The 20,003-nt window shown below is 33.3% G+C and overlaps 3 protein-coding genes across 5 annotated transcripts; 1 reads left to right on the forward strand and 2 right to left on the reverse strand.

The window, feature by feature from the left end:
* The first annotated feature begins 1,459 nt into the window (after nucleotides 1-1,459).
* Nucleotides 1,460-4,421, forward strand: LOC126675351 (uncharacterized protein At1g26090, chloroplastic). Its single transcript, XM_050369984.2, has 7 exons — nucleotides 1,460-1,723; nucleotides 2,124-2,267; nucleotides 2,380-2,454; nucleotides 2,559-2,755; nucleotides 2,845-3,016; nucleotides 3,092-3,511; nucleotides 4,159-4,421. Exons 1-7 carry the CDS (start codon nucleotides 1,520-1,522, stop codon nucleotides 4,288-4,290), a joined length of 1,344 nt encoding a protein of 447 aa, XP_050225941.1. The 5' UTR covers nucleotides 1,460-1,519; the 3' UTR covers nucleotides 4,291-4,421.
* Nucleotides 4,422-4,769: 348 nt separating this feature from the next.
* Nucleotides 4,770-10,045, reverse strand: LOC126675350 (protein CHUP1, chloroplastic). 2 transcript variants are annotated; one of them, XM_050369983.2, is made up of 10 exons: nucleotides 9,935-10,045; nucleotides 9,532-9,827; nucleotides 9,259-9,350; nucleotides 8,351-9,118; nucleotides 6,476-7,855; nucleotides 6,225-6,356; nucleotides 5,779-5,960; nucleotides 5,500-5,611; nucleotides 5,155-5,298; nucleotides 4,770-4,995 (listed from the first exon to the last, which is right to left on the reverse strand). In XM_050369983.2, the coding sequence occupies exons 2-10, from the start codon at nucleotides 9,629-9,631 to the stop codon at nucleotides 4,891-4,893; spliced, it is 3,015 nt and encodes a 1,004-aa protein (XP_050225940.1). In that variant the 5' UTR covers nucleotides 9,632-9,827; nucleotides 9,935-10,045; the 3' UTR covers nucleotides 4,770-4,890. The 2 variants fall into 2 exon arrangements, with proteins under 2 accessions (XP_050225940.1, XP_050225939.1); XM_050369982.2 differs by having other exon boundaries at nucleotides 9,532-10,045.
* A 2,957-nt stretch (nucleotides 10,046-13,002) lies between these two features.
* Nucleotides 13,003-18,072, reverse strand: LOC126674407 (uncharacterized). 2 transcript variants are annotated; one of them, XM_050368854.2, is made up of 11 exons: nucleotides 17,689-18,072; nucleotides 17,508-17,594; nucleotides 16,664-16,810; nucleotides 16,151-16,239; nucleotides 15,568-15,656; nucleotides 15,354-15,454; nucleotides 15,146-15,230; nucleotides 14,982-15,057; nucleotides 14,742-14,883; nucleotides 13,720-14,251; nucleotides 13,003-13,282 (listed from the first exon to the last, which is right to left on the reverse strand). In XM_050368854.2, exons 1-11 carry the CDS (start codon nucleotides 17,987-17,989, stop codon nucleotides 13,189-13,191), a joined length of 1,743 nt encoding a protein of 580 aa, XP_050224811.1. In that variant the 5' UTR covers nucleotides 17,990-18,072; the 3' UTR covers nucleotides 13,003-13,188. The 2 variants fall into 2 exon arrangements, with proteins under 2 accessions (XP_050224811.1, XP_050224812.1); XM_050368855.2 differs by having other exon boundaries at nucleotides 14,742-14,853; nucleotides 17,689-18,071.
* Between the last annotated feature and the right edge of the window lie 1,931 nt (nucleotides 18,073-20,003).

The raw sequence follows: 20,003 nt of genomic DNA on the forward strand, positions 1-20,003 counted from the left end.
TCAAATATCAAAATTAAGGGTGAACAAAGTTATCGACCGATCAAATTAACCGACAAAAGTTATGATTTTTGATTGGTTCGATTATATGTTTGGGTTTAATTGGTTCAATATTGATAAAAAAAATGTCAATTTTTAGTTTTTGGTTCGGTTTGAGATTTAAAATTAACCGAATAAGGCAAACTTTTAGTTTTTTTAAATTCTTGTATTTCTGTGTTATAAACGAACCATCTAAATTATTGTCCTATTTAGTCGGTTCGATCTTGAATTATTATTTTATTCTGTTGGTTCGGTTTCGATTTAAATTTCTTATTCGTCCGATTTTGAGCTGCCTTGAAAATTTTGTCTTCTATCATTATTATCACTTGATATAGTTATGTAATACTTTTAAGATCTTTTTGATTTAAATTTTTAAGTTTGAAAATTGATTCAAACTCGACTTAATATCATTTTAGATGCTCGAACTCAAACTCGATAAATAAATTGAAACTCAAACTCAACTCGACTTGATTATATGTATACATATTTAATAATTAAATTTTGTGTATAAATAAGGATATTATTGCATTATAGAGAATAAAGAAATTGTTAAACCTTAATTAGGCTCGTGTGCGTATTGAGCAGAGTATGTTGATGTTTAAATTCAATTTCATAATTAACTCGAGTAGTTTGAACTCGAATTTTATAAATCGAGTTGATTTTGATTACTTGTCAAACCAATTCTAAATAGCTCGCGAATTGATTGACTCGATGAAATTTCACATCAAGGGCATATCTATTTATAAGTTAAGGGTATGTTTGGACTTTTCATATATGAAAGATATTTTTGTATTTTTATACGTAAGGGTATATTTGGACCTTTTTATATATGAAGGATATATTTGTATTTTTTTATACATGAAGGATACATATGAATCTTTTCATATACGAAGGGCATATTTGAACCTTTCATATATAAAGAACAATATTTGAACCATTTCATAAATAAAGGGCATATTTGAACCACGGGGCAAACATTGAGGGCACATTTGAACCATCTCATGTTCAATAAGCCTCGTTAGATTCCAAGTAAGTAAAGATTAACGATTTTTTAAACGGTGTTAGCAAGGGTTTATTTGAGCTGTTTTTTAAACATTAAACGTGTTTTAGCATCTTTCCAAACATAAAGAGCCAACTTGAACCTTTAGCCAAACAGAGAGGGCATATTTAATCTTTTTCCCTTTTTTAATGAAGTTAAAAATGGAGTATTTTAGTCAAATTTTCATAAAATTAAGCCTGAACTGAGTTAGTTAATTCCAACACACAGAGACGGCTTGAGAAACTGTCTGAAATCTGAAGAGCCAAAAATGCAAAAAGCACCTCCCCAACTTCTATCAGAATATTGGCTAGAAATGTGCTGAAATTTGCATACACTCTTTAAACTCTTTAACAATTCAAAATATACCTTAGCTAATTCTTCCCCATAAATAAACCTCAAAATCCACAAATTTTTTATCCAAACCACCATATTCAGACTACATTAATGGCTTCTAGTTTTTGTCCCTCGTTGGTTCAACCAAACCCACATCCTCAATTCACTTTCTCAAAACGTAAAATCAAGATTCTTGGTAAAAACCATTTACCGATTATTATTACAGCTTCTGATACTGATAATTCAACAAAGTTGGTCACTTTTTTAGGCAAAGGTGGCTCCGGCAAGACCACCTCTGCTATTTTTGCTGCTCAGGTTGTTTTTTTGTTTATTGTAGTTTTGAATCTTGAATTTGTTATTACTTATTAAGAAATGCTCTAACTTTGTTTTTGCTCGATTTTAGTTGAATTGATTTTTGAACGGCTAGATTCTATATTTAAAGCTAGTTAGGTAGCACAAACACTTCATTCGATTATAAGTGCCAGAAACTTGGGGTTTCAGACATGAAATTTCATTTTTAAACCTTAAAATAGCAGCCGTTATGCCGTATCTGTATCCGTGTCGGACATAAACTTCATGGCCATACCGATGACTCCAAGAGCGCTTATCCATAAACCGTGCATTGCTGTAGATAGTCAGACCTTATAATATGTAAATTTGAGATGCATTTTATTTAAGATTCTCTAATGGAGTCTAACTGAGCTTTTTATTTCAGCATTATGCATTGGCTGGATTTAACACATGCTTGGTAATACAAACTCAAGATCGTTCCGCTGATTATCTTCTCAATCGTAAGATCGGAAATTCTCCTGTTGTGTGCAATGACAACCTTTCAGCTGTTAGGTTGGAAACCACTAAAGTGTGTTCTCCTTCTGCTTTTCATTTGTGTTTTTTGTATAGACAGAACTTCAGTAGTTCTCTTCTAAAGACTCTTCATGTTGTGTTAATTACTCTTACCTTATCATTTGCAGATGCTTCTTGAGCCTCTTAATAAGCTAAAGCATGCAGATGCTCGTCTTAAGATGACCCAAGGCGTTCTCGAAGGGGTAGGTACGTAATAGCTCTCTTGATGTTATTTGTCCTGCTTTCTATCTTGTGTTAAATTGCCTTCTATATTGGGTTTTTTGAAAAATTGCCTTGTGTTAAATAGGTGGTTGGAGAAGAGCTCGGTATACTTCCTGCAATGGATTCCATTTTTTCAGCATTTGTTCTTGAAAGGCTCATCGGGTTCTTAAAAAATGCAACCAAAGGGAAAAATAAAGAGGATGAAAAATTTGACATAATAATTTATGATGGATTCAGCGCTGATGAAACCCTGCGAATGATAGGTGCAGCCAGTAAAGCAAGGTTGGCGAAGCCTCTCTCTCCAACTTCGTTTGTCTCTTTCTTTCTTTCTTTCATGTAATGTCGGTGTTCAGCAACATAATTGTGCACAGATTGTACTTGAAATACCTGAGGCACTTGGCTGAGAAGACTGATCTCGGGAGACTGGCTGGTCCTTCACTCCTGAGGCTGGTTGATGAAGCAATAGGTATAAGTGACAAGAGGTCGCCGTTGAATGAGAAAATGAGTGCAGAGATATGGGACACTCTGGAGAAGATGTTGGAGGTAAATTTCTTTCCCATTTCTTACTTCTCAGTTTCTATCCAAATCTGATGAAATTTTGTGTTCGTTATACTGCAGCGAGGATCGGCTGCATTCTCTGATCCATGTAAATTTGGCTGCTTTCTTGTAATGGACCCAAATAGTCCAACTTCAGTTAACTCTGCATTGCGTTATTGGGGCTGTACAATCCAAGCTGGTGCACAAGTTTCTGGTGTAATTGGAATCGATTCTCCAAATTTAAATGCCGAATCAAAGGAAGAAATTAAGGATAAATTTTCACCATTGCCTTTTGCTTTCATTCCACAATTATCAACGAGTTATCCACTGGAATGGAACTCAATCATGCAAAACAGTGCTGGTCATTTTGCAAAGGCCATTTTCTCTTTGCCTACGAGTCAAAGTGACAGCAGGATGTTACCTGTGAAATTCGATGCATCTAAAAAATCAGTGACTCTTTTTATGCCAGGATTTGAGAAGACTGAGATCAAGCTATACCAAGTATGTCTAGTTGCTTCAGTTTTTCTTTTTCCATTTTTATTCCTTGAAACACTTCAGAATGTTTTTGCAATAGCAGTTCAGACAAGTTTTAGTAGTCGAGTCTTGTGTGAGTTTGTATCTATAGGAAATGCATCCAATAGTCTGCCTTAGAGTTGCACTTCCACTTCATTCAATCAATGTTTCTCATTTTGGAAATGTGTCGGGAACTTGGCGTTTCTAACACGAAACTTCATTTTTAACATAAAACCCTTATAATAACATTGTTTTATTGTGTATTTATCCAAGTGTCCCATATCCGTGTCCGTAGTATCTAGGCTGCTGGTAAAACAACAAAGAGCTAGATGGGGAACCGGGGGTATTCCCTCTGCGACCCCTTCAATGGCATGTCAGTATGGATTCGAGTATATGCGATCCAAATATAAGCGATATCATTTGAATTTGCTACATGTAGCTTTTTAACCAATACATGGGTATGAGCAACTCTGATATATAGCTGATATGCAAAGTCTCTGTTTTAATATGAAATTTCATTTAAGTTTAGTTTCTGTACAGTCATCACTTCTCATTTTCAGTTCTTTGTATTTTCTAGTTCTCTCTATGTAAATTTGAGCAAATTTTCTAATTGTGATACTTTCTATTAAATGCAGTATAGAGGAGGATCTGAGTTGTTGGTGGAAGCAGGAGACCAGCGACGCGTAATTTGCTTGCCACCAAAAATTCAAGGTAAGGTGGGAAGTGCAAAATTCATCGATAGAAGCGTTGTAATCACAATGCGATAGAACAACTTTGATATGATATAACTTGTAGTTCTATCCGTGAAATGTGAAAATTCATTGATCAGTGATAATTGTATCTGGAATGATGGCTCATTAGTTAGCCCTTGAAATAATAAGGCTCTATGTTCTTTGAATCATGACATAACCATAGCTTTGGTTTAATGGAAAAATAGATCATAAATTTTAGCATGTTTTGCAATTTAACATGAACTTTCAACTTTAATAATTTAAAACATAAAGTACCTGTTTTTTTTTTTTTTGCAGTTTAGAGCACTGAGGAATCTTTAGATAAAAAAAATATTAATATGATGGACACTGGAATATTAATACATTTGTGAAAAGATTGATAGTTCGTATTGCCAAACTCGAAAGTTCAAGCTAATATTGTAAAAATGCAGTAAAGTTCATGATGTATGTTGCAATTACCCCTGTAGTTTTGTGCAGTAGGAAAAAGTTATCAATAGGTTTTAATTTTAACTCTGTTAAAGACAACTTTATTTTCTTTTAGGCTCAATTTGAACTGATTGTAGTATATCAGATCTTCTATACACTGTTCTATGCAATGATGAAATATACAGTAGAAAATACAAAAGAAAACTATTATTATCCTTCTGGTTTATCGTCCTCTACCGTTTCCGTTTTTGCATTTACACGGTTCCTTAGTTCTTCAAAAGTCTTCATGCTCTCTGCGTCAAAACCTCCGGCAAACTGGAAATAGGTTCAGGCCAATAGCAATATTTGCAGATTTATCAGAAATTAAATATTTGTATTATATGCAATTAAAACTAATGCCATAAAGAGTCTCGTACATCTACTGTGCCTAAGAACGGACCGTGTTCAAATATAGAAATGATTCGGTAAATATACCTGATGAACTCGGAAGGCAAAACGCACGCCTTGTAGAAGTAAAAACTCTCTATTTGGTTCCTTCTCAGGTCCACTCATTGCATCAAGTTCTGACGCTACGCGGTTCATGTACTTCTTTGCTAATTGCACAGATGAGAGCTTGATCTGCAATAAAACATAGGTTAAATGAACAAATTATAGCACTGAACTTCATAAAGGTAAGTGTTTTCACGTATACTTCATCATAACTGAATAGCATATGCTAATAACAAACTAAATACTATATAACCAAGATAGAATGAATAAAACAGACAGCTAAACATTGACAGAAAGAATTTGTAACAGAAATCCAGTTTGAAAGTATACCTTGCCAACAATTCCTGAATCTGATAACCAATTAACTGGAATTCCAAACTCCTTATATCGAGAAATCGCCATGTCCCTTGTACGTAAAAGTGCATATACACTATTTTCCACCCTGCCAAAAGGTCAAAAAATACAATGAGACTGCCAAATTGAATAGACCAAAAAAAATTATGATAGATGTTTCGAACAACCATACATAAATTATGCTACCGAGTTTTCAGTCTCTCCAGATTGACATATTGTCTTGTATGAAGGATACATATAAAGAAAGAGACTTACTTTTCAAGCAATTTGTACATTTTCTTCAAAGCAGCATCACATGAGAGGTTGGGATCATCAACAAAAGAGGAGACCTGCTTCTCTAATTTCATCAGGTCCTGATATTCAAAAGCAGCCTCTCTCAATGCATCAGCTTTACTTTCAGGCCAATCAAAGTGCTTGAGAACTGCCCGTTCATCAACCTATTAATCAAGAACAGATGAGCAAAAAGTTAACATTTCATTATTGCCGACCTATGTTGTAGGGAAACGGAAATGCTCAAATGGAAAATGATAAAGAGATATTTTTTTACAAAAATAGATCATAAATTTGTAGTTTTGAAGTTTCAAAAGGGCTTTCAAAAATGGATACGAAATGCTGAAACATAACACTCGACAAGTTCCCCTGCAACATAGCTGCTGACAAATGATTTATGCATTCTAGACAGTGGGAGGTCAATGACATACCAAGAATGATAGCTCTTCATCTAGCCAATTTACAAAGGCTACCAAATCATCAATGCTGGCAAAGGAAGCAGATCGAACTTCCATTGCCAATGACTGGACAAAGTCTCCTTGAGTTTCTACATCAGCTTTCACCTGCATGCAGAACACATGATATCATATCTTTAATTTTTTTTACATGAGTAGCTAGCTAGACCTATATTTGAGAAGTATGTGGAAAAGATAATGAAAACAAAGATGAAATTTTAACTCACGGCTAAGAGGAAAGTTGATCTGTTCTCAATTTCCCCAATCATGTTGCTCCTAGCTTCTGATGTATTAGATGTTGAAGAAATTAATGGTGATGTATCCTTCTTTGCCTCACGCTTCATCAATGACTGATAAAATTCAACTAGTTCAGGAGCTCGGTGAACTTTGTCTCCGCTTGCTGCTCCTCTTGGCAAGCTTCCTGGTGGAGGAGGTGGAAGGGGCGGTGCACCAGGTGGTCGAGGCGGTGCAGGGATACCTGGTGGAGGGGGTGGTGGAGGTGGCCCTCCACTTGAAGGAGTGGTTTTTGTGTTAGCTGGAGCAGCAGCAGCAGCAGATGGATTAGGAGGTGGTCGAGGCACCCTAGGAGGCCTCTTCTCAATGTGAGCAAATTTCATCTTGCTTACTGTTTGAGATTCAGCAGCCTTATCATCATTAGATTGGTCATTTGAATCACCAGAAGGTGCAATTGGTTTCTCTTTTATGTGAGCTAGTTGTGATGGCAAACGTATTGGTGGCTCTTTTCCCCCTTTGGATATGGAATCAAACTTTGAAATATCGCCAAACCTTACTGCTCTAGCTTTATCTGCCTTTTCCTTGATATGTTTCTCCCTCTCTACAGCCAATTTATGTCGGTCTTTATAGGCAGGATATTTTTCATCATGAACTCCTTCAACTGACTTGGACATTAAATGGAAAGATGAAGCAACAGAATTTAGCGAGTCGCCAGGTGAAATTTGTGTTCTAATAGGTGGAAGATTTGAAGGAGTTTCAGGAGAGTTAGGAATATCTTGCTCACTCTTCCCAAATGTTGTGATGGTTACAGTATCACCAGCATTCCTCATCATCAAGGACTCCAATGGACCTCTTGATCGAAGGCTCACGCTTTTCCTGCCCGGAGAGTCTCCATAAAGAGATCTGGATGGGGATGAAATAGCACTTGAATCATCTTTGCTTCTTCCCCATTTCTTGAGCTTTTGGATCAAACCAGTTTTCTTACTGATACTACTGTATCTGCTAGTCGAGCTATCAATAGAAACATTGTCGAAGTCCTCGCTTCCAGGAGAAGATGGGTGAGAAAAGTTGCTTTCAAGATCCGTATCTCCTTGTCCACGTTCTGATCCTGCATATTCTAGCATTAGGTTTTTAGCCCTCTCTTGGGACCTGGGGCTCAGACTTTTGCTCAGATCACGTGCGGTAGTTTTTCCTGGAGGCGCTTGGTAGTTTCGGAGTTCAAACCTCAAGCATGCATTCACCCAACGAAGGTACACTAGTTCCTCAACTTCACTAAACCTGTTCATTTGAAGTCCTTCCACTTGCTTTTGTAAATCTTCATTTGCATGTCTTAAATTATTGACATCCTCTCTAGCATTGGCGACCCGTTCGCTCTACAGTATTAAAAGATGAGATATTGTAAGAAAAGATTTAACCAATGAAATAGTCAAGCACAAATGAAAGATACATATGCGGTGATTTCCCAATTAAAGCTAGTGAATATTCCATCAAATTCTGAAATTACATCGTAGAAACAAGTGTTTGCTACATTTCTACGAAGTCTATCATCCTAAATGTCAGTACAAAATACCAATGAAACCAGGTTGAGAAGCTACAAAACTCTAATAGTAGGAGTAAACTGGGCATATCACCCTAAAATAGTTTAAACATATCAAGGATGTTAAGCAGCCGTTAAACCCCGACAATAATTATCTATCTACTGAAATCACTCTCGAAGTGGACATGATTTGATTTACTAATCAGCTGAAAGGACATAATAACATAAGAAATAGTAAACAAACATATTTGAAACCCCGGAAAATATGGAGGCTACAGTCAGAAATAAGATGGACGCATAAACGTATATGCGAAAGACAAGTGGTCCTTACCTCTGTCATATTAGAAAGGGCAGTTACTTTAGCTTGAGCGGCATCCAGTTTAACAGTCAATTCTCTCTTTTCATGCTGAAGCTCTTTATTCTTCCTCCTAAGTTCTACAACTTCAACCTCTAAATTTTTCACAAATTTTAGCTTTTTCTCGAGCTCTGTGTCCTTCTTGATGGCTTCTTCCTCTTTTGCTTGAAGACCAGAAACTTGTTGTTTGAGCAATATTAATTGGCCCTTCGTCTGGTTGGCATCAAGCTGAATTTGCCTTTGCAGCTCCTTTAACTTATACCTTGCTACTTCCAATTCCTTCTTGGCAGATTCTCCATTTGCAACCTCTTCTTGCAGTTTCTTCCTCTCAGCCTGCAAAGAATTAATTGTGATGTTCAACATGTCAATCTCAACTGTCTTGATCTTGAGCTGCCTTTGTATTTCTACAACATCTGATTCTTGCTCCTTTAAACCATAGTACTCGAGCAATTCCCCTTCAAGTTTGACCTCTCTTTCCTCTAATTCCCTAACCAAGTTACGTAAACGTTCCAGCTCACTCGCATTGTTTGCCATCTCAGTTTCATAAATCTTATCTTTACCACCTTTATCACCAATATCACCAGGTAATGGATATTCAATCTCCCCAGAAAGAAGATCCTCAAACTCGGGAAAAATATCTTCATCTTCCGTACTAGCTGCAGTATCATGAACCCGATCAAATACACTACTTATCAGTTTGACCTCTTCTTCATCTTCCTCTTCCTCTTCTTCTTCTTCCACCCTCTGCAATGTTATTGGCATTCATTTTAGAATAAACAAAGGACACAGTATCTAGTTTATCTAGAAATACATAAGGTTTTGTGGATGAATAGATAAGCCTGTGGTAGAAAGTGAGCTCGCAACTTATTTGTGTATGTACTTACATCTTTTTCTTTGAGGATATCTTCATAATTTGTAATCTGCTCTTTGTCGCTTCCCTCGACTGGATGTTCATCAAGGATTGTTTCACCATTTTCTGAAATGCAATATTTCCAAGCCAAAAGTAAAACATAAAAGATAAGAATACAAAACAAATACGAAGTGAATCGGATATATGATAGGCCAAATACATAATCCTAGCACTTATAAAACTAGGAAAGTGGATAAACTATAATTAAAAATTTAAAACTAATAAGTCGAATTCTGGAATATATTACCTGAAGGCTTGGGTTGACTGCTTGGTGGCTTGACACTATGCTGCTTAACTGCATAAGCTGCAATAGAAGCAGCAACCAGGAAGCCGAACCTGACTATCATGTAGGAATTGTTGATAGCAGAATCTCAGCCTTGCAGTCATCTATTGAAGCAAACAAATTCAAAAACATTTCTCCACCCATTTCAACCCATAACTAGTTCTTAAGCCATCAGTGCCTTAAAAAGCACCAAGAGCTTCTAAGTCTAAGAATCTTCAGAAGCAAAGAGGAGCTATATGAAATCCTGTGCTTGTGCTATTCTATAAAAAACGAGATTACAAAAGTTAAAATCGGATGAGGTTCAATGGCTATATAGAAATAAATATTTCTGTAAAACAGGAATTATCATCTTATCAGGCGGACAGACCTTTCAAATGGAGGCTTACTAACCAACAAAACATTTCTGATAAACAGAATTCCAACACAACTATCATGTTAAGAGCTACAAGAACCACCAATGTAAGTAGTGGCCAGTTTTGCTTTAAAAATATTTTGACAATTTGCCACAAAATGCTGACAAAATACCATTTTATTTCAAGGGAATGCAGAAAACACACCTGAAAAGGACACTAGCAACAGTAAATTTTGTTTAAGGTTTATCTATGTATCACCTTTAACTGTAAAATAGGAAAATGAAATGGGAAGGTATAGCAATGACTAGTATGTTATGCCTCATATTAAATGACATCTAGTTAGCTGTTATGTGTTGGTAACCTTTTTAGGTGTCTGGTCAGCTGATAAATTTAATTTAAAGTTAATAACAGCTCAAGAAAATATTAACATAAACCATTTTACTGACCTTGTCCTTTGACTTCTTTCAGAAAAGTAAAGAAACATAGTATCCAGTTCAGATAATACCCCCCAATTGCATCTAGGTTGCACGGAAACGGAAACGTTAAAATGAAAAACAAAAAACGATATTCTTTATAAGAAGAATAAATTATAAATGTAAAGTTTCGGAGTTTTTGGAACCGTTTTCAGAAACGGAAACAAAACGCCAAAACATAGGACTTGATAAATTTCCGCGCAACATAGCCCTGCATTAATTGCCAAAGGTTTAGAGACTTAACTAAATAGTGTTAATTTTTGGCATTAAAGACTAAACATTACTATTGAGGTGGTGGGTCAGTTTATTGTTGGTTTGCAAACACAATGAAGAATGGAAAGTAAGGCAGATAAGATAGTAAAGTAAGGCTAAGAATTAATTGTAGGAAATTTACTTAATGGACTGGAGCATTTGTAAGATATAAGCCAAGCATATACAAAATAAAGCTACCTTTTTTGGCTGATTCAATGCCTTAACAAAAAAATCACACATTTTCCTTTTTGGCTTTTCTCTGAAAATTATTGACAATCTTTTACCCTTTTTTTGGGGCAAAACTAGGTGGCAATTCTAAGCCTAGATAACAAGAACATACACAAACATATTTAACAGCATTTATCTTTGCTTTCTAATCATGTCATAGAAAAGCCAAATAGTGTAAAAACAGTATTTTAAAAATCAAACAAATGGCCGAACTGGCGTGGCTACTGGTCCACGGTTTAACTGGTTCAATCGCTTGAATAAAATAAATAAATTTACAAATTTTTGCAATATTTTATATTTAAATGTTTTCTTAAAATTTATATATGTATCATATATGACTCCTATAAAAAATATTATTAGACCTATCTTATATATATGAGTATTCATATTTTAAAAATAACAATAAATGAACTATAACAAAATTTATCAAAACCGGACGATTTTTACGGTTCAACCAATTTAATAATTTTCCGGTTCATATGATTTTGGTCGTTTCAAAGCGGTTGAACCGTATATCCGATTTTAAGAGAAACATGGTTTCCTATTCATGGTCAAACCGTCCGGTCCGGTTCTTAAGTCACTGTTAAAAACCTAATGGTTGAAAATGTTAATCAAAAATTGAAGAAAAAACGAGGTGAGCTGTTAAAGATAAGAGCAGACAACAATGACAAAAATCCTCATCAATAAGCCAACGTTTGGCCGAGGAATTTGTTGTTATAAACTTTTAAAATGACGATAAAATTGAAACAAAAAAAATAAAAAATAAATCAGGGTCTTTAAATAGAGTGGTCTCCACAGGCAAGAAAGATAGTAGAAGCAGCCAAATTATTATCCAAATAGAGAAGCAATGCAGTGGCTGTGGGACTCTCAATAATTTAGTGATTCTTACTAACAGTTACAACTTACTAACATAATCTTATTCTTTTTTTTTTCTTTTTGTCCCATTTTAGAGTAAAAAACAAGAAAAACATCAAGCAACTAAGACTTAAAGATTAATGTTTATTGTTAGAATAAAAACTGAAATTAAACTCAAGTGTAGATGAGGCAAGGATGGATACCTGTGTGTAGCTGTTAGAGTTGAGGGAAGAGAGAAGCGCCAAAATGATAATTTTTTTGTTATTTTTGAATGCTATGGGTTAATAAAAACTAAACAAGAAACCACTATTAACTTACTTTAATAGCTGTGATGCTATCAACAAAAGAAAATGTTGAAATAAAAAATATATAAAAATAATAATATGAAATTTCAAAATTATTTTCAAAAATGGAAATAAAATATCAAAAATAGATTGTAAATATAAAATTAAGAATACATAATTACCTTAATTTTTAGAAAGTTAATTACTTCAGATTATCTCCAACCAATACTCAAAATATAGAATAAAAACCACACTTTTTAACTCCAACTAATACTTAATTATAAATCTATTATAACGTTTATGAATCCTAATAGTTTTAGGATAGATTTGCGCTATGCACACAAATTTATCTGTTGATTAATTATTTTTTATCTTTTATTATAGTTTATATTGTTAACTTTAAAATATTTAATTTAGTCGAATTTCTCATTGAAATCATATTTTTAATAATTTAGTCCAAAAATATTTTTAAATATCATAAATAGATATAATAACATTTAATTAATATTAAAATATATCAATAGATGAAGATGTATGTATTCAAAATTATAAATATAAATGTGAAGTGGTAAGTATTTAAATACAGTAACATCGATTGTAAAAGAAGAATATATATATATATATATATATATATATATATATATATATATATATATATGGAATAGTAATCTATTTAAATATACTATCTTTCAAAGTTAAATAGATTACTATTTTTGTTAATCACGACTAAACTAACAAAGCCTTTTATCAAAATTAACCAAAATAGATTAGTTAAACTGATCAATTCAGTTTTACTTGGTTATTGATTGGAAAGTCGTCCAATCACAATAAAGGATTGCATCTACACAATCCCATTACCCCAATGTAGTTGGTGTGAAACCCACAAGAATCATCTAGGCAGTGTCATTATCATATCACATCAGCTCTTGCTGGTTTAACCACCAAATTCTACCAAGAATATGTGAAGAGGAAGATTTGCTACACCTCAAATCTCAGAAGTTATCTATTTGCTTAATCAAGTAAAATGTAGCAACAGAATGATCTCTACTCTACAAACATTGACACCCGACCAAAATCTCCTATACCATATAACATTATCAATCACAGTTTCTTACACAATCCCCTATTAAGAGGGACATACATCAGGTGAATATTGGTTCATCTCCCCTAGCGGATTCAGCCTTGATTTTCCCATTTCCACCTTCTTCCTACCTCCTCGAGAACTTTTGCACGGGCTTGGCTTTTCTTAGCTTCATCCTCTACCCAAGATCTGCAATGTCGAACTTCAACTCATTAGAAATTAGAACTATATACAGATAACAAACAAGAAATGTTACATAAACGTTCGGTGCAAAAAGAGATATTTCCTTAGTGTTGGCAAAAACTTATCACACAACATTCCAGAACAGAACAAGTTTCAAATAATAGCTTAAAAGTTAAAACACGAGAGAAGAGAAGTCGGTGCATTACTAAAATGTAACCTATACACCCTATACCCTTAACCCTATTACTCAAATTACTGAACCTAAATCCCAAAACCCTAATACCCTAAAACCTTAACACTAAATCCTTACTACAAATGCTATTTGTTATGCAGTATACACTAAAGAAAAACTGAAGCAGATGTCTGATTTGTCAAATCCAGCAAGTACTATATCAAGCTATAAATATTGACCATGATTTCAACAAATAGATTATTTTACTTACCTAAGAATCCGAAGAGCTTCAATTTCAGCTTCCAGTACAGATTTTTTGTTAAGTATCCCTTCCTGCTTGGTCTGTAACTCATTAAGCAATTTTTGTAGATTACATTGCTCTGCTGCATAAACAGCCCTCTCAGAAGCCAGTTGTTCTGACATCTCATCGACCTCTTCCTTTAGAACAACAAGCAATTGCATCTGGCAATTCATTGCTGCTTTCTCCTTCAAACATTCTGCCAAAGCTTTCACCTGAATATCTTTCTCCAGTTCCAAATCATGTAAAACAGTCATATATAGTTTCTGAACCTCAAGTCCACGGGTTCTCTCTTCATTTATCTTCTCAATCCAAAATCTCTCTATGTCTCCTTTGTCAAGCATTTCGAACCTTATTTCCTTTAATGCAGCTTGTCTTGAAGAATTCTCAGCCTCCAGTCTTGATATTTCATTATACACTGCTTCTGACATCCGGCCACTTGTCATTGCCACTGCTGCTTGTGCCTTTGTCAAAGGCTTATTTGGTTGAAACCGCCTACTCTGTCCTGCACAAACATAAACTCGGGATCATCATCATATATGATTTACTATCATCAGAAATTATATAATATTGTGTAGCACTCGCCCTCTAAAGTGAATGCCATTATCAATGATTTTAAAAGACGCAATTGAATATCTGTCACACAGGCACTAAGCAGATTGATCATCTTCCTTGATTTATGTGTGTTTGTGCATCTATGTGATCAATTTATGCATTTACACTTAGCACAATCCACTTATATTATACTAAAAAGAAGCCGAAATTCTCATATTTCCTTACATTACCTTTGAACAAATTACAATTTATTATATGCGTACAACATGAGTGCAACCGTGCAAGTAAAACTAAGCTTACTGTGGAGAGAGCATTTACATATATATGTTTTTGAGCTTCAGGTTCTCAATTGCTCATGTCATATGCAGCAATAAGCTTTAGAAATTGCTAGCTTTAACTTTAATGCAAAAGGTTTTAAGAAGAAGGTGATAGGACTATACCAAAAACTTTTCTGATTATGCTATTGTCCCCAGCCAACAAGATAAAGAATTCAGGTGATGCCTCTGCACTGATATCCTTAACATCCATATAATCTACTTTTGTCCTTGACATCTGGACTGTATACAAGTCAGGTTTTAAAAGCTGCAAAAGGCTAGTAAATAAATCTATTTACTCTGTAAATATACTCATTTTCAATCAGTCGGTATATTCATGAGTTACATATTTAATACATAATTTACCTGTTCTGCCATTCCTGGAAAAAAATCATACTCTAACTGAGCTTTCCAGTTGATCAAATCCAGACGAGAAATAAACCTACAGTACAAAACATTGCAGCAAATTAGGGGGAAAAAGGACAGCTTACGTTCTTAAAAAGTACATAATATTGGATGGGCATTCATACTTCTCAGGGTGAAAGCAGAAATTTCCATCTCCTTCTGAATTGGTGCCCGTTATCTTGCTGGGTATTAAACCAGCCTCTGCAAGAGCTATTTTGCAAACCAAGAAATGAATATTGTAATTGCGTTACCAAAACAAATAAACAAAAAAAAAACATTAACATAGCAAGCAAAATAAGTTTACAATAAAGAAATAAATAAAACAAGATTTACCTTGGATGGCATCAAAATCAGGATCTTCAACACCCACATCATCAAATGCAGCTACTACAGAACCACGAAATGATAGATATGCAATTCTGTGTTTTGGATTCCTACACAGTACACGCCAACAATGCCGTCTGAGAGATATAGGGTGCAAAAGCATTCTAGCAATATATGCTTTAGATTCACAATATTTCCATGATATTTGTAGAGCAGTTACTACCTCTCCAATAATGAATTTAGCCGGACTAACCATCTTGCATATTCCCTTTTAGTGCATAATTCGTCAGCCCTTACATCATCTTCAATGATCTGTATACCTTAAATGAGGTTGAAATTTTCATGCTCAGAACTGGACTAAAACCTCAAATCATCTAACAAACAATTCCATATCTAGATAGTGAAGAGAACAAAAGGGACTAAGAAGTTGCAGAATTCAAAAGAAAAAAAACCATATAATTATATCAAAATCAAGTACAAGTGGAACAAAATTTCTTAAACACTTCATGATAAGTGTGTTATAACTACTATGTAACACCATGATATCAAATGCTCATTTGCATTTGAACTTTGCATTTTATTATTCTCTGATCTCTCCAATTCTTTCTTCATCCAGAGTTAGAAATTTTAGTAGTGCGTATTCACCTGTTTAGTTTCACCCATGTAATACAGAGCTTCCACAAAACCAATTAACTGGACAAAACTATGAGTGCTTGACCACTTGTTACATACGTATGCCTTATCTTTGTTGCCTTGTTGACCAGAAAGTAAGATTTTCAAATGCAGAAAATGCTCCAAAAACGAACCTTAAGTTTCTTCAAAACTGAGAGAGCTTCCAATTGCGTAGAATCCACAAGAACGGACAATTTAACTCGTTCAAGCTTCTGTATGGACACTGAAGTTCAAGGATAACCAAAACAAAAAGTTAAAGAAGCAGAATCCAGAGGTTCTGAAATGAATTAATTAACATTGAGCATTTAGAGGGTAAGAAAAAGAGCATTATCAAAACTTCAAAAGATACACAAAAAAGGGCATAAAAACAAATAACAATGCCATCAGGCATTCAATTCCCCAATGATAAACTTCCATTAACTAAACATATAAGAGGCCAATCCACCTTTACAACAATGTCTATAGAAGGATAGCATTTTAATGTCTCCAACACTTGCTAGAGATTAACTATAATTCCAAACCAAATTACTATTCCACTTAGGAATGTCTTCCTCTAACTAAGAAGGTATAGTTCCAATCTCTAGACGCCATGAAACGACAAAATAAATAAAATTCGAAAAGAAAAGGTATCAGAAGAATGAATATACCTGGTGTTGGAGCTTCTCCAGTAGGTTGTTGAGTTATAAATTCTGAACTTATATCAGAAACACCCGCATTATCACCAGACCTAGCTTCCACAGTATCAATCGAACTTGTAATTCCATGCACCGGACGGGAAAATCTCAACTTAAAACCTGTAAAATTTAAAACAAAAGAAAACACAAAAAAATATGGCTTAATTACTTAAAAAACCCTCACCTTTAACTTCTTTTTCGTTTATACCCTGACCTAGGAAAATTGTCACATATACTCATGACCTTGTCTTTATGTTTCACCTCTACCCTCGAGGTATTAAATTTACTTCTTTTTATTTGAAAAAAAGTTTAAAATAGTCCTTCATTTTTAATATATATTCTAATTACACGTCAATATTATTAATTATACAAAAACCTCTTCTTCTTTAATAAAATCAATTACTTTAGGACAAACTAAGTGTAATATAGAAAAATTAAGTGTAAAAGTTAGTTACTTTTTGAAAATATTTTGTTTATTTTATTTTATTGAAATTAAAAAAATAATTAATTTTAGGACTTATTTGAACGTTTTTAAAGATGAAGTATTTGTTTGTAATTTTTTTATTAAAAAAAGGTATTAAATAATCCTTATATTTAGTTATTTTCAATAAATCATCTTTTTTTTGAAATTTGGGGTTGAGGTGAAACATAAAGACAAGGTCATGAGTATTTGTGACAATTTTTCTAGGTCAGGATATAAACGAAAACAAAATTAAAGGTGAGGGTTTTTTAAGTAATTAAGCCAAAAAATATCAAAATAAACAATCACATTTACATCAAACGAAATAAAATCTAATTAACTGTAGAATTTACTTACCATTTCTAAAGAGCGAGAAATAAGCAACAACAGCAAGAGCAGCAACAACAGCACAAGCACCACCACCAATCAAATTCTTACTAAACCCTAACATTTCACACAATTAAACACTTTCAGTAGCTAAAAGTTTTAAAAAATGGCATTAAATTGATTATTATGAGTTTAAAGAAAGAAAAAAAACCGTTCTCGTTAGGACTAGGAGAAGGAGTTTCAATGACAGCCCATCCATTATACTCCTCGTTTTGCTCGGCGGCGGTGAAGCGAGAGAACCAAGAAGTGGTGGTGGTAGTTTCGCGGTGGTTATCGGTGAGGGAAGCGGATAATCGGAGTTGTTGAGTAGGGTTTTTGGATCTAAAAATTGAGTAGCAGAGAGGAGAAGATAGGATTGAGAGACTAAGACTGGTACGGCGTCGTATGAGGTAGCGAGAACCGGTGGCGCGTAGAAAAGGAGAAGATGGAGGTGACGTGGCAGATGACTGCATTTTTTTTATTTTCTTGAAATGATCAAGAGAGTGTGCTTACTTAGTTTTTGATGAAAGACAGCGTCATGTTCTGTTCTTGTTGACAACTAGGAAATACCTACAAAATCCAGGGCCACTATACTCAATTATCCACTAAAAATGATACCTATCGTTGTTAGAGTGAGCAAAAACCGAACCAAACCATTAAATCGAACTAAACCATACTAAAATCTATTTTAATTTAGTTAAAATGGTTCAAATTAATTGATTTTGATGTAAATTAATGAAAATATTGATTTTTAATTTTGGTTTGATTATCAGTGGTTAACTTAATCGACTGAAAAACCGAACTTTAAAACGTGTGTGTATACATATATATATATGGCTTAATATCTTAAAGAATCCTGACCTTTTAGCTTCTTTTTAATCATATCCTTATGTTTAAAAAATTGGTCAATTTTACCTTATTTCGCATTTTCTCATTTCAGTTGTACTCAATTTTTGACAATTTTTTTACGTAAAATATGAAATCATTCAATTAACTAAGCCAAAAAAATAAAATCATATTCATTTCCATTCAAAAAAATATAAATAAATTTTTTATTTTTAAAAATTAACTAAAAATCATAATTAAATTAAAACTATTTTAAAAATTAACTAAAACGTGTATGTCACCGCGTGACAATGCTAGTTTCAGCATAAAATTTTATCATCACTTGGATGACTTGAAGGAGAGTTGGAAATTATAAATACTCAACCACCACATTTATATGGTTAGATACTCTTACAGTAACTATAACTCTCCAGGAATCAATTTTCTACCGGATTTGAATTCCCTCAAGTTCAAATGAACTTGACCTTTCATTGTAAAATGAACGGTGTAAATTAATTTGATTAAAATTCTACCTTTTTGATCTACCCCGTTCATTTTATAATGAACGGTGTAAATTGTAAACATGACCCCCTCAAGTTCATTTTGAATTTGAGAGAATTCCAATCCTTGTATACCTCTTTAATTTATTGTGCATCAAACCAATTGATTGCTTTTTTTGTTGTTGATTATCATTTTTTATTAATCATTTAGTGTTTGTGATTAGCCTTTTAAAATCACTTTGTGAGTTTGTGTTTAACTCTAAAAAAATACTCATTGTAATAGTTTGTGTTAAGTTTTAAAACACACACCATTAGAGCATCTCCACTCATATACTAAATCAACATCACAATGCTAAATTTAGCATTTAAAATGAAATGTGCTTCTCCATTGCTATTGTATATGATGTGCTAAATTTAGCATATGCTAAACCTCGTGCTAAATTTGACACCTTATTTAGCATATGCCAATCCTTATCCACTTAAATTAACTATAAAAATATCATTTATAGCAATTTTATTTACTATAACTATATATAATTTTTTAAAATTTAAATTAATAAATTTTAATAATAATAAATAATTACTATTAAAAAAATAATTCAAATAATTAGCTAATAGCATATTCAATAAAAAAATTTATAATATTTTTATCATGTATATTTAAATTTAATAATAATATTGTGCTCTATTAAAATTATTTATGAAATATTTATAATATGATATGTAATTAGTGATTAGTATGAGATTTAAATATTAAAATTAAAATTAAACTTATAAATAAATATTTTATGCTTTTTATATATAAAATAAATTAATATTAAATTAACAGTTTAGCATTTAATATAGCAATATGCATTGGAAATTAAATTTAAAATTCGTGCTATATTTAGCATTTTTCCATATTTTGTGCTAAAAATAGCATACTATATAGTATATGCAATGGAGATGCTCTTAGTTGATTATAGAAAACCTCAATATGTGATTGAGTAGTGGAGTAGAATCAGTTTGTGATTCAGACCACTCTAAATTCTTGTGTTCTTTTCTCTAAACTCTTAAATCCTCTTTTAAATTTTTAAATTTCTCTTTTAAAACCAATTCACCCCCCACTCCGACGGATTTCAAAATTGCGATAAATATAAAAGAAAAAAAATCATGTTTAACA

Source organism: Mercurialis annua, linkage group LG3 (genome assembly GCF_937616625.2).
Source record: "Mercurialis annua linkage group LG3, ddMerAnnu1.2, whole genome shotgun sequence".
NCBI lineage: Eukaryota > Viridiplantae > Streptophyta > Magnoliopsida > Malpighiales > Euphorbiaceae > Mercurialis > Mercurialis annua.

Bases quoted from the DNA above. Each gene is read 5' to 3' on its own strand.
- LOC126675350 (XM_050369983.2), bottom strand. From the start codon at position 9,631: ATGATAGTCAGGTTCGGCTTCCTGGTTGCTGCTTCTATTGCAGCTTAT. The intron at 5,612-5,778 runs GTAAGTCTCTTT...ACCTTTTGGCAG, and splicing joins ATGTACAAATTGCTTGAAAA to GGTGGAAAATAGTGTATATG. The intron at 5,299-5,499 runs GTATACTTTCAA...GTTTTATTGCAG, and splicing joins ATTCAGGAATTGTTGGCAAG to ATCAAGCTCTCATCTGTGCA.
- LOC126675351 (XM_050369984.2), top strand. From the start codon at position 1,520: ATGGCTTCTAGTTTTTGTCCCTCGTTGGTTCAACCAAACCCACATCCT. The intron at 2,455-2,558 runs GTAGGTACGTAA...TGTGTTAAATAG, and splicing joins CCCAAGGCGTTCTCGAAGGG to GTGGTTGGAGAAGAGCTCGG. The intron at 3,017-3,091 runs GTAAATTTCTTT...GTTATACTGCAG, and splicing joins CTCTGGAGAAGATGTTGGAG to CGAGGATCGGCTGCATTCTC.
- LOC126674407 (XM_050368854.2), bottom strand. From the start codon at position 17,989: ATGCAGTCATCTGCCACGTCACCTCCATCTTCTCCTTTTCTACGCGCC. The intron at 15,231-15,353 runs GTAAATCTTGTT...TTTGCAAAATAG, and splicing joins TGATTTTGATGCCATCCAAG to CTCTTGCAGAGGCTGGTTTA. The intron at 15,058-15,145 runs GTATGAATGCCC...TTTGTACTGTAG, and splicing joins TTCTGCTTTCACCCTGAGAA to GTTTATTTCTCGTCTGGATT.